Source organism: Dreissena polymorpha, chromosome 2 (assembly GCF_020536995.1).
Source record: "Dreissena polymorpha isolate Duluth1 chromosome 2, UMN_Dpol_1.0, whole genome shotgun sequence".
NCBI lineage: Eukaryota > Metazoa > Mollusca > Bivalvia > Myida > Dreissenidae > Dreissena > Dreissena polymorpha.
The window spans coordinates 121,534,657-121,548,803 of NC_068356.1; the positions used below are offsets into that span (position 1 = coordinate 121,534,657).

General features: G+C 34.0%; 1 protein-coding gene across 1 annotated transcript; it reads right to left on the bottom strand.

Moving 5' to 3' along the window:
• Nucleotides 1–3,097: 3,097 nt before the first annotated feature.
• Nucleotides 3,098–13,812, bottom strand: LOC127868785 (hydroxyacyl-coenzyme A dehydrogenase, mitochondrial-like). The gene is made up of 7 exons (XM_052410860.1): nt 13,621–13,812; nt 7,307–7,435; nt 6,967–7,124; nt 4,876–5,002; nt 4,397–4,486; nt 3,983–4,172; nt 3,098–3,531 (listed from the first exon to the last, which is right to left on the bottom strand). Exons 1-7 carry the CDS (start codon nt 13,735–13,737, stop codon nt 3,410–3,412), a joined length of 933 nt encoding a protein of 310 aa, XP_052266820.1. The 5' UTR covers nt 13,738–13,812; the 3' UTR covers nt 3,098–3,409.
• Nucleotides 13,813–14,147: the final 335 nt, after the last annotated feature.

The following is a 14,147-nucleotide window of genomic DNA, read 5'->3' on the forward strand; positions in this document are numbered from 1 at the left end:
GTCACATTTTTAGCCTAATCATCGTGAAACTCAGTCAATACGTTGGTTTTATTGTTTCTCTGACAAGTTGGAAAATTGCTCAGATCGGTGAAACACACTTTTTAGCTCACCTGATTGCTCAGGTGAGGTTTTAGGATTGGTCTTTGTCCGCCGTCCACATTTGGTTTGTAAACACTCTAGCATGCACATTTCTTAAGCATTCTTTATCAAAGTTGCTGAAAGATCTCGGTCAAATTTGATAATGAGCAAAATCACATAATTAATGCCATAATTATTGTCCTTAGATTGTCCAAATTTTCATTACATTATACAAAATCCTTGTAAACACTCTAGAGGTCACAATTTTGTTTCAGATTTTATGAATCTTGGTCATAATATTTATTTTTGTAAGCAATTAAGTTTGATGTTTGGTAAGGGGGGTCAACTCAAAATATAGGTAACCAGGTCAAATCTTACAAAAACAATAACACTCCATACGCCAGAGTTTTGGTTCAATAATGATGAAACTTGACCAGGATGTTTGTCTGGACAATATCTAGGTCAAGATTGAATGAACCGACTCCTCTCAGGTGAGCAAACTAGGGCCATCTTTCAAAATTCATCCAAGACTCACCATTTTAATAAAAGCCAATCAATCTGGTCAATACACATGTTATAATAAGACAAAATAAATCTAGGCAATAACAAGTGATGTGTTTGTGAAACAATATGCCCTCCCCTATATATTTGAACTTTGACCTTCAAGGATGACCTTTCACCACTCAAAATGTGCAGCTCCATGAGATACACATGCATGCCAAATATCAAGTTGCTATCTTCAATATTGCAAAAGTTATGACCAAGGTTAAAGTTTTGGGACACACACATACAATGACAGACAGACAGACAGACAGGCCAAAAACAATATACCTCTCTTCTTCGAAGGGGGCGTAAAAATGGCACAGCTTCTTCCTACAATTCTTGAAATTATTTTTTCAACTTTAAAATACTTGTTGGATTATAGTTGAAAATGTGTTGAACAGAAGATATGTACAGTATTGATAAATCACAATAATTCTTGAATATTATCTGTACATATGATTACTTAGCATAGATATTTACGTCTCTGAATAAATCTATAACTGATGTACATATGTCGGTCCCAACTAATATGCAATGTTGAAATTCTCACTGTATTTATTAAGATTGTTCACATCCCAGTGTAGGACTGTCAGGGGCAAATTGTTCACACCTTGTGATGGCTTGTGTTTAAACAAGGTAAACTTATTTAGGAAAATATATTTATAAGCATAAATTATAATTTCTCTGACAGTCCCTGACATTTCAGTTATTCTTTCCAACATAGGAGGGTAAGAACATATTATATGGAGACATCCATAACTAGAGACATTCCTGTAACTCGAACATATTCGTCATCATGGTGAAATAAAAAGTGAAGAAGGTTAAAGGGTATCAACAAATTATTATTTGTTAACCGCGATTTCTTTGATTAACTTTGATTTCTTAACTGTGATATCATGATATTAAGAGATACTGCACCATTCATTTCCGCAACTCGTGTCATTACTAATGTGTTTCCTAAATAATCATATTTTTTTAAATGTTATATATTTAGTGTTCTTTTACTTTCACATTTATGGCATTTGGAATAAAAATTAATACTCCCTCAAAATACCAGATGTTATGTTCTACACCTAGTTTTAAGGTTGTATACTAGTACAGCCTGCACTTAACTGAAGGGCAACTGTGGACAATCACCTACTGGAGGTCTCAAGCAAATTTTTGAAGGTTGCTGACTTGTAACCAGACCCATATTGGTAAAGATAGTCTTTGATGTTGGACAGATGACCCTTTGTTGACTTAACATTTTTTTAGAAGGTTTTTATGGATGTTTTTCAGTAAGCAAACAGTTGCTGACTTGTCTGTGACTGTTGCTGACTGGATGGAGACCAAGTTTAACTTGTCACATACCAGACCAATCACTGACCAGTTTTCAGCACACATTGCATTGCTCTTTTTCTGGGTTATGGTCATATGGCATATGTTAGTTGTTGATGGTCATTAATTGCTCAGTTATCTATGTATGAGCTAGGCTTCAGTGTTCAAAATGACAATCCACTTTGTTTCCTAAATGTACATTGTATTTTTATCTAAATTGAAAGTGGTCGATGTAAAACTGATCATATTTGTCTTTTTAAAGCTCTTATTTTTACAAGTTTCTGAACTGAGTTATTTTGGTAATGCTTTTCCTTATTTTGTTCATGCACCATTTTTGGGGGACTTGGAAGGTTTTAATTTAGTTTGAAGTACGCTCAATCGTAGCTCATAAACAAAACTTAATTGCAGTGAAATTCTCTCCATTTTTTATTTATTAGAGTATCACTCTTTTGAAAGATGTTTCCACTGAAACCGACAAACTACAATGCCATCATGGCCCTAAAGTTCTTACCTAAGTTCCGGGTTTACCATTTATAGAAGACCTACATTGCTGATCTAGTTGTTATTGCACTTGACACAGATTCAAACTTGGCCTTAATATTGTCAATACACCGGTAATCCGTGTAGCCTGCTCCTGTTTATAAAAAAATGCTTGTTTTAAAAACAAGTGCTGTTGGACAAGAGAATGGTCATCTTTTTTGTTCTTGACAGGGTTTATGACATTTCTTTCTAAAACAAACTGTTTTGATAATAGGAGTGTTTCAAACACTGTTCTTGATTTTTACTGAGTATATTTCAATTATCCAAACAAATAAAATCCCATGAGCCATTCCATAGAAACCAGCTATATACCCAAGTTCTTGGGAAATTTCAAGAAATCCATATTTATTTTGATGCTTAATCTATTTATATTTGCTTTTAAATACATGTAGCTTTATTTTAATTTGGAAAAATAATGGAATTAAATGTTTGAACGCAATCCCTCAAGCTATATGTATATAACTAACTAAACATATAAATTAAGCTTATCCACAACGCAGATACCGGATTGAGTAGTATTATGTTTCCTTGATAAGCGTTCACAAACGATGGCCTAAGAAAATAGTTTTAAAGAATTTATTACAGCATAATAAATCTGTCATAATAAAGTCTCAAGTAATTCAATTATAACAGGGTTTATTTTAAATCAACAACATGACAAATAAAATCCATGTATTCTAAGGCATACTCCACTTGCATAATGTGCAAATGAACAATATTTAAGTACAATTTCTTTAAGACAAAAACAAACTTACTTTAAGTGTTTTAAGTGTTAACTCTATGACAAATTGTCAGTTAGACATTTATGCAATTTTTGTGAAATGTATCTAGCACAACGACTGTCCTATGAACTGGCAATTTTAATAGTAATGCAAATCAGCGCGCCAATCAACTGTCATAGAGCCACTGTCCCTGGAGCTAGCTTGGCCAGCTATTTCTTTGCCTTGTAGAATCCCTCGCCAACTTTGTTGCCAAGTTTCCCCTCTGCCACATACTTGTTCAGCAGTGGGCTGGGATCAAACAGGGGGTTGTTGGGGTACTTGGCGTGCCACCCTGCAACAGACACTTCATATGTTTGTACTCTTATCCGGTGTATTTTTTCATTATAAAGTAATTTACCGGTACATATTGTTTTGAATCTGTATAACAACTGATTATTTTTATGTTTATTATTTCACTGGGGTGTGATTTAAGAACCACCTCAGGGGAGGAAAATGCCCTACCCCCTTACATGTTTAAATTAAACCCTTCATTTGTATACTAATAACTATTTGTGAAATTAGTTTTACATTGAAAGGGAAGAAATCAGCTCCGAGGAGGAGAAATCACATCTTGTTATATAAAATTATATAACAGTCATGTATTACATTAACTTTTACAGGTGCTCTGATTAAATTGAATTATTTTGGTCACAGTTAAAACACTAAATCGTCAATTTTGTAATGCACCCAACAAAAGCAACAGGACCTGACCTTTACACCTTCCAACCAGACCCCATTCCTACCATCAATGATAAACTTGCAGGTGTCCAAGCCGACATAGTCTGTCAGTTCAAACGGGCCCATGGGGTAGCCTGCACCAAGCTTCATGGCAGTGTCCACGTCTTGTGGAGTTGCCTCCCCTCTCTCCACCATTCTGACTGCCTCCATCATGTAGGGAACTAGCAGACGATTCACAATGAACCCCGGCGTGTCCTATGCACACAAAGATGCATTGTTATTTCTGCTGTTTGTTTTTGATATTTTTTCAACATGGAATGGGTAATGTATCAATTTTAAGCAAATTTGACAAACATTACAATTTCTGACAAACATTTGGGCACTATCAGACAAAATGCCTGACAAGAAATGAGAAATGTTTACATTTATTTAAGCATGCTTTTCTTACAGACTAGCCCCAGCACAGACCAGTACCCTACCTTGCAGTTGACCGTTACTTTGCCCATAGCCTTGCCAAATGCCAGAAGCTTGTTGAAAGTGTCGTCGCTGGTTTCTGGGATTCTAATCACCTGAAAAATAAATCCACACATAATTGAATATTGATGCATATGGTGGCCAAATATATAAATCTAAATACCTCCTATACATAGGATAAGTTGTGGTTAACTCTTATTTGGTTATGTTGAGGAAATGCATAAGTTATCAAGTTGGATACAATCAAATACTGAAATAGTCACAAGTCGCACATGAAATCATAAATCTTTTGTTAACTAGCTACATTGTGTGTCAATTCGTTAAAAAAATAAATAATAAAAGATGAGGACATTAAATCAACAAGTCTACATTTATGTGATTTGCTTAGAGAATGAACCATCTATCAAAGGCTATCAATATATTTTTTGTCCTTTGAGCATGTAAACAAATATCTAGGTTTCGAAACAAGCAGCATCAACAATACTTCGAGTAGTTTCATGACAGGCACAGGGTTGAAGTAGTGCAGGCCACCAAACTTGTCCATCCTCTTAGTGGCAACAGCAATCTCCTTAATGGGAATAGACGAAGTGTTGCTGGCAAATATGGTATGCCTACAAATCATATAAGAATCATTTTCAGAGCACAAAAATGAAGAGTGATAAACCACTACAGCTATTGAGTGTCTAGTTCTTTGTACAAATTGTGAAAATGTGGAAATATTCTCACACACAATAACCATTACATGAACATCGCCTTTGACCCAAAATTAAAAAATTGATGTTCTTGAGCTTTATAGTTTTACCAGCATTTACAATCTTTATAACCAAAGTTGCTGATAGTATTTCATTTTATAAAATACACAACTCGTCCAGGACCAAGAACCAAAAGGAAAACACAGCATAAATTTATCATCTGATCGTGTTTACATGTATATGCATTGTTATAAAATAAAACTGCAATAAAAACTGTACAATGTATTTCTTCTGTTGATGTCTTTAAATTCCTGGATGTTATGAAGAAGAGTAGACATGTTAGTGAGGCCAGTAATGAAGGTACTAAATCACACCATAATTACCAAATAGAGGACTAATAACCAAAAATGAGATTTGATTGTGGAATTGCAAAGGCAATACCCTTCTTTATTCTTCAAAATGTTTAAGATGTTCTGAACTGCCTATTACTTTTTATTTATTTTTAATAACTTTTTAAAAATAACTTCAGCTTATTAAAACAAGAATATCAGTGAAACTGATGGATGCTTCCCGATGATGTGCTTTGTCATTCTATTATTAGCCTCCTTGACCTTGACCCCAGTGACCTCAAACCTCATCAAAAGGTAGAGGTCCATGCAAGGTACCTACATGTTAAATATGTAAGAGATCGGTAAAATATTGAAGACGCTATGAGAAACTGTAACAAAAGTGTGAAGGAAGTAAGGAAGGACAAACTGGCAACTATATGCTCCCCGAAAATTTTAGGGGCGCATAAAAAGTTCCCATCTATTTGTAAAATAAACAAATGAATGTTGCTATGATATAACAATAATTGTAGACAAGTGTCATGTAGCAATAATCAAGCGATGATTCCAAACAAGGAGTGTGATGTGCAATTATATAATGGCTTATACACCCCGCCAATATGCTTCTTGACACAAAAGTGTAATATTTGACACTAGCTAGATAATGGAGAATAATTGTGGACAGTTATTACAGAATCCCTTGATGCATAGTAAAGGAATGACTAAATAATGAATAATTCATCAAATTTGTGACCTTTGACCTCAATAAGTGACCTTGACCTTAGCCCCTAGGATTATGGGTGTTGAATGTGAAGCACCCCCAGATGATTGAGAACAACTATGGCAATTTACATGGCTCTGGCTCTTGTGTTAATGGAGATAAAGCTCTAATCTTATATTAAAATGCATTTTTTCAAGATACAAATGGGCATAACTCCATTATTAACAGATGGTGTACAATGCCATTTGGCGTGCATCATCCTCTTATCCATATATATACTCATACCAAGTTTCAATGAAATCCACCAAAGCACTTCCAAGATATGGCTCCGGACACAATAGTGCCGGATGAACGGAAGGACAACGCCAAAACAATATCCCTCCGCCTATGGCGAGGGATAATAAACTCTAAAATATAAGTTATTTTCTATTGTTTGTTCGAAGAATAAGGTCCGGTATTATTTTTTTATTTATTGGACCTCATCTTCACCAAGATTTTTTTGTCTTTCGCATTGGTTGTGTATCCATAGCAGGCATCTAACATGTTGAATTTCTATGGATTAGCCCTCTTACACAGAAATCCCCACACAAGTTCTACATGACACAAGTAAACAATAGTAACTGCTGTACTTTTGAACTCATTCCAAATAGTTATAAATTAACAGCATTCATTGAAACAATTTTCAACAACAAACTATGTTTCTTTGACATTTTAATTACTTATACAAGTTATTAGTTATTTGTCCTCAATTGACCTTGACCAGTAAACAATAACTACTTGTAAATGTTTTTCTATTATAGAATCCTTCTAATTTCAAATTCCATGATGACACTTACTTGGGCGCAGCTTTATCGAGTGATGCAAACAACTTCTTCTTTACTTCCAGATTCTCCACTATCGCCTCAATGACAAGATCTGAACTCTTCACTGCAGCTGCAGGATCTGTTTCAGTACAAAGCTGGCTTAGGACTTTAGCCATGAATGCCTCACCAGCCTGGGAACACAAAATATAATATATTCATGTGTATTTCCCTAAAAGCTAGTTTTTATGTTGCATTTTTGAAAGCCTTAACATATAGTAAATACATTTTACCTAATTACAGCCATGACAATTAATTTTAATATTTTGTTTTAAAATTCATCTGTGAGGTTACATAAAATTCACATAAAATGTACCTTTGGGTCTTCTGCATATTGTTTTTTCACAACTCTCTGCAGGCTTTTCTCGATGCTGGAATGGGATTTTTTGAGAATGTCTTTAGTCTGGTCAACTAATACAACATTATGTCCAGTGGATGCAGCAACCTTGAAAAGAAAAGTAGGTGAATTTTCTTTCAGTTTGGTTAGAAAATGAAATTATTAAAGTCAACGTCATAGTTTGATACCATTTTAATGGACAACTGCATTATTTATAATAAAACTTTGCTTAATCATGTCTGCTGGCAGAGTCGGGTCTTTTTATCCATTCAGACGGCTCATTGCAATAATCCAACTCCCAGCTCTTGATCCTACAGGTTGACAGGAGTTACAATTACTAAAGGCTTTTTCATGTAAATTCGCCGCCCGGTTTCATAAAATATCTAAAGAATTTTCCATTTTTTCTTCTTCGTACTACCTACAGTCAGTCAATTGCTGACTATTACAGGAAGGCCTATTATAGTCAGATATGCACACTGTCGAGTCTGTTTCCTGGGAAGAACCATGTACTTGGTGTCTATGGAGGAGATAATGAGAACTGACACCAATTCTAACAAGTATCTTTCAACAATCTTTATCAACTGGAGAAATCCCATTGGAATGGAAACATGCTAACGTGGTACCAATTTTCAAAAAAGGAAATGGAACAAAACCAGAAAACTATTGACCAGTCTCTTTAACAGTGGTTATCTAAAAAATGCTAGAACATATAGTAGTATCCCAAGTTATGGACCATCTAGACTCACAAAATATTCTTCATGAAAATCAACATGGCTTCCGCTCCAAGAGATCATGCGAATCCCAACTTATAATGACAACCGATGACTTAGCTAAATCTTTAAATTCTGGAAAACAAATGGACATGGCAATTTTAGACTTTTCAAAGGCGTTCGATAAAGTTTCCCACCGTCGTCTTTCACACAAATTAGAATACTATGGTATAAAGGGAAATACTCAAAACTGGATTAACTCGTTTTTAAAAGATAGGAAACAACAAGTAGTGGTGGACAATGCAACATCAGACATAGCCCAGGTCACATCCGGCGTTCCTCAGGGTACTGTTCTGAGACCGACCCTATTTCTAATACATGTATACATCAATGACATTACTGATGATATAACATCTACTTTTAGACTTTTCGTACTGATTGCGTACTCTATCGAGCAATCCATAGTACATCAGACCAACTGGCGCTACAACACTACCTTCTTAAATAGAACTCTGGGGTGATATTTGGCAAATGGACTTCAATGTTAAAAAATGTGCTATTATGCAATTCGCATCCACTGGACAAACAAAATCAAAATATGACTACAAAATGAAAGGCGACACTTTGGAAATTGTTGACCACCATCCGTACTTGGAAGTCGAATTTAGTGACACATTAAAATTTAACCACCATATAGACAGCACATCTAAAAAGCATCAAGTGTTCTCGGATTTTCGAAAAGAAATCTAAGATATTGCCCAAAGTGAAAGAAAACACATATCTTAGTTTAGTTCGACCAAAATTAGAGTATGCCTCACCCGTTTGGAACCCAGTCAAAAATGAAAACCAAGAAAAGCCGCTAAATACAGTTCAAAGAAATGCCGCGAGATGGGTGAAAAACAAACCATGGAACCCGCATAATCCATCAAGTGTGAGCGAAATGTTAAGTGACCTAAAATGGCCCAGCCTCCAACAACGGAGAGCAGTAGCTGATGTTACCATCATGTATAAAGTCATGTACTGCCTAATTGCTATACCAGTGTCAAACCACCCACCCACTGCAGTAATAAGATCCACCAGAAGGAGCCATAGCATAAAATTTACCCAAATACCAACACGGGTCGATGTATATAAACATTCATTTTTCCCAAGAACTATCATCACCTGGAATAAGCTACCAGAATACTGTGTTTCTGCTGTAAGCCTAGATGTATTTAAATCCACCATCCAGCTTGTACCTTAGTGCCATCATATATATATAAAGGGACATTATCTTTGTACAGTATAAAAACAAGTTAGTCTTCTGACTATTTTACCCACACATAATGGTGTAGAGTGATGTGAACAGCAGATTGAAGAGGACGAATTCTTATAGGAGGTTTTGGGGATTCCGATAATGACGTCACGTTTGCGCATGCTCGAGTTTTGGTCGTCAACACTGCGGCCATTTCGCTATTGTTTGCATTTGATGAACCGCATCGTGATTAGATTATCATAACAATCTCTACTTGACACATATTTGCAACCCTTTTTAAGAACAACAAAATACTTAGAAATTGAAATTCTTTCAGAATAAATTCAATTCAATGAATGAACACAAATACGGACGAAAATAAACAACAATAGATTGATTTAATGTAATCATCATATAGAAACTGATTTGAACCTATATGCCTGTAAAAACTTACCTAGTTAAAGATTAACCAAATCCTCTTGATAAATGTAACTGTTTTTATTTAATTGTTCACACCAATTTTGACACTCTTTGTTTCAGCATTTATACCCCAGTGTTTAATTGCACTTTTGTTCATCACAAACCGATTATCTCGTTATAATCGGGTACTGTCCAGACAATTACTAAGAAAGCAGAGTGTCATAAACCCGAGGACATATACCCTGAATAAACCACATGTGTCTGGTCATTAAACACAATTTATGATACCTCCAGGTCATCTCTTGGCATATTGAGCAGTCATTTAAGCCAAATACTTAACAGTTGCGTTATCACTTATAATTATATTCAAATTAATATGTTTTATAATTTTTGAAATATCATTTATTAAAGTCTTACTTAAAAAAGAATACGGGTATTTATAGTTTTGTTTTGTGAAATTGTAAGTATTAAGTCTTCCGACGACCTTTACTCTGATAATATGTAATAGGCCGCGATCGAGAAGTTGACGGCCAATCTATTTTTAGTAACGGAAAACCCCTCTTGTGACGTCACACAAAAACCTCCTATATTTTTTAAATTATGTAAATAAATGTAATGCTTGTCGGAACACTTCGCCATACAGCGATGTACATACACTTGCCCTCGACGTCGATGTCTCAGGTTTTTTTTTTGGCCCGATTTTATAGCTGAAATTCGGCTATTTTTCCAATCCCAAAAAGTATACTTTTTTCCCAAAATGTGGCAAAAAATTCCCAATTGCCAAAAAAAAAAAAATATATATTTTTTTTTTTATTTTTTTTTTGGAAAGAAGTCTTTTGTGTATTTTATCTCAATTTTAATTCAATTACATCTAACAAAGTATTATATGATTTTTTTCTTTTAATTTGAATGATTATAAAGAGTTAAATCAAATTTAGTATTTCCCTAATCAGTGGACTTTTCGTGTGGAAAAAAAAGGGAGCTAGTCAACTCGTACCTTAGTCAACTCGTACCTTCGGTCAACTCGTACCCGATTTGGTCAACTCGTACCCGATTTTTGGTCAACTCGTACCCCCACTAGTCAACTCGTACCCGAATTGGTCAACACGTACCCTCCTAAAAATTATTTATATATATCAAAGACGTGAAATATGTTTTTGATATGAATATAGATAAAGGTTATAAAAAAAATGTTGTTTTTTTTCAAAAGTAGAGTAGTAGACAAGTTCATTATTTTTCACACGTGTATAAATATAAAGGACGTGTTTGTCGGCGTTTTGTTTGATAAAATGTTGACTTATAACACCTTTATGACAACAGGACCGTCGGCGATTTGTTAAACAATTTGTTTGTCGTGCATCTAAAATGACACGCGCGGTAGTTGTCTGCATTTTTTTTGATAAAATGTTTGATTGTAAACACTGCATGATGACTTAACCAATTAAAGGTATGATCCACTTTGAAGTTAAAGGATATAATAAACTATTTGGAACTGGTGAGTATGTTAAGTCTAAATTATAATGTACACAATATAAAGTGCATCATTTATTATTTTATATATAAGCTGTATATATTAAATTTATAAATTATTTGTACATTCATATGTGTATTATAATCATTAAGATTATGAGATTTTGAGTGTAACTTCTTGCGTTGTGTATGGTTCTTTCATTCAGCAATATATAACCACCGTCTGTCGGATTATCTAATTTATTGTAATCTTGTCGATCCCTGCATAGGCAAATAAATTTAAAATTCATATAAACATCATTAAATCTTAATAAAAACATCATCAATATTCAATTTACTAAACTGATCAACTTCCAATAATTCTCGCGTGTATTGCGCTGTGTGAAGTAGCAACTGGCCTTTATTGATCAATGTCGATTAATTAAGAGATTAAAGAGATAACGGTCTGTGTTAATTGATTGATTGAGTGTCGTATTAACCTAATATAGTTAACATTGAGAACAATTACTAAATCATATAGAAATTAGTTATGTAGAATATGATTATTAAGTTGAAACTATTATCCTAAAGAGTATACTAAATATTGATGCATGCATAAATCATCTTTATAAAACAGAACTGTTATTATTAATTTTTTTAGAAATTATCTTTAATATGATTTTTAATATGATTATTAGCGTATGATTAAGTAAATAAACATAAATTATGTAAATAAAACAGAGCAGTATATTTTAAATTTTGTAGAAATTGGCCTCAAAGAAAATGTTCAATTATAATAAAAACATTAAGGTATAAGATTATTATTATTTAATTATATAAATATTAAAATGGTAAGCAGCGCAACTTAAAGGCCAATTTTGTAAATTATGTGAACGGTCTCCAAATGGAGAGATAAAACGTCAATTTATATTAAAACTTGTATAAGCAAACCAAAAATGACCGATATATACGATAAATTACGTCTTCGGTGATAGGTTTCTCTTCCGCAATTGACAAAGTAACACGACTAAATGTACGTTAGAGTAAGAGTATCTTTGCTTGATGTATTAATTCAATACATTATTTAATTAGAATTTCATACGGATGGATTTGAACGGATTTTGTAATATATTGTTGATTAACTTTTGGACTTGGATGTATTGGACTTTGAAACATTATGTAAAGAACTGAATAAAGAACACAGAACTATCAATAGAGTTATCTGTATACGAGTTATAACGCAACAATTGTATAAATCGTCCGCAGATTCCTTCTTTGTATTTCTGTCCGCAAATCCATATAGATTTTTTTGGCGGCCGATTGCAGTATTCTGCGCTCAGCCGCCATTGGTGTGTTGTACTATGTACACTAATACCAAGATTAGCAGAAAGCAGGCCCCATATGTATATACAATGAGAACTGATGTATTTATGGAACGTGAATTATATATAACTAATTTACGTTTTTAAATAACTAATTCAATATTGCTTACAGTTAATTTAAAAAAATAAAATGGCATTGTCATAATAGAATTTGGCATTAATCTTATTTTTGCCACAATACAAAAAAAATGAAACAAAGAAATTTGTATCAGAACGATTTGTATACTTTTTAGGTGTCACACTTGCTCAGTACAACATAATTATTTGGTCAACTCGTACCTGCAATAAACATAAAAAACATCAAATGCACTGATGTATTTATGGAACGTGAATTATATTTAACTAATTTACGTTTTAAAATAACTAATTCAATATTGCTTACAGTTAATTTAAAAAAAATAAAATGGCATTGTCATAATAGAATTTGGCATTAATCTTATTTTTGCCACAAAACAAAAAAAATGAAACAAAGAAATTTGTATCAGAACGATTTGTATACTTTTTAGTTGTCACACTTGCTCAGTACAACAGAATTATTTGGTCAACTCGTACCTGCAATAAACATAAAAAACATCAAATGCATGCAAACACCCATCGCAATTTGTTTCCATAAAGAACAAATATTAAAAAGGTACGAGTTGACCAATCTGAAAAATGACTAAAGTACGAGTTGACCAAATCGGGTACGAGTTGACTAGGGTACGAGTTGACTTAGGTACGAGTTGACTGGAAACCAAAAAAAAGGCTAATGAATTTATTTTCCCAATTTCATGAAAATGCCGATAAAATTCCCAATTCCAAAGCCATGGGCTATCTTCCCAAAAAGTGGAAAAAAAACCTGTGTCTACATAGTGGATTTTGTCGAGTACCACCGTTGAAGTTGAACGCTCCACGAGTAGGGACCGAACCCACGAACTCCCAATCGCTAGGCGGACACCTCATCTACTACACCACCGCGGCCTTATTTACAGATGACATACATTGGCTGAACACTAAATTACATTCATAACCTCACATTATCAATCGCAAGTCACAGGGTGAAGACGTTATAGTTTTTAACCTCTCGTTAATCAAACTACCTTTTTACTTGTACTGTACCTGAGCAATACCTGCGCCCATAAGACCACCGCCAATAATCGTCACATTTTTAATCGCACTTCGCTGAATGCTACCACTGGAAAAACTTCTAATAAAGGCTCGAATCGGCAATGACATTGTTAAATGTGATAGCAATTTCCAACCGACAGAAGCATAACAGGGAGGTTACTCTCTGTGACCTGAGGATATGCTTGATTTAGAATGACATTGGTTACAAATCACTAATTTTTTAAAGTATTAGTTACAGTATAATGTGCCATTTACATGTTATTGCATTTATAACGAATTTTGTATTGTAAAATAAACAATTTGAATCTGTGTTCTCCAAGCCTAAACCATTGAATCTTAGACACCAAACAGAAATAAATCTTATAAAATCTGGAATTCATCCAACAACTTCAAGTAAAATGGATAACATGAACATTACCCTATCTCGTGTAGACTTTTTTTAAAAATCCAAATAAGGCCTCTGGCCCAGACGAAATATCACCTCCTCTCTTCATCATGAAATAGCGCCATATTTGACA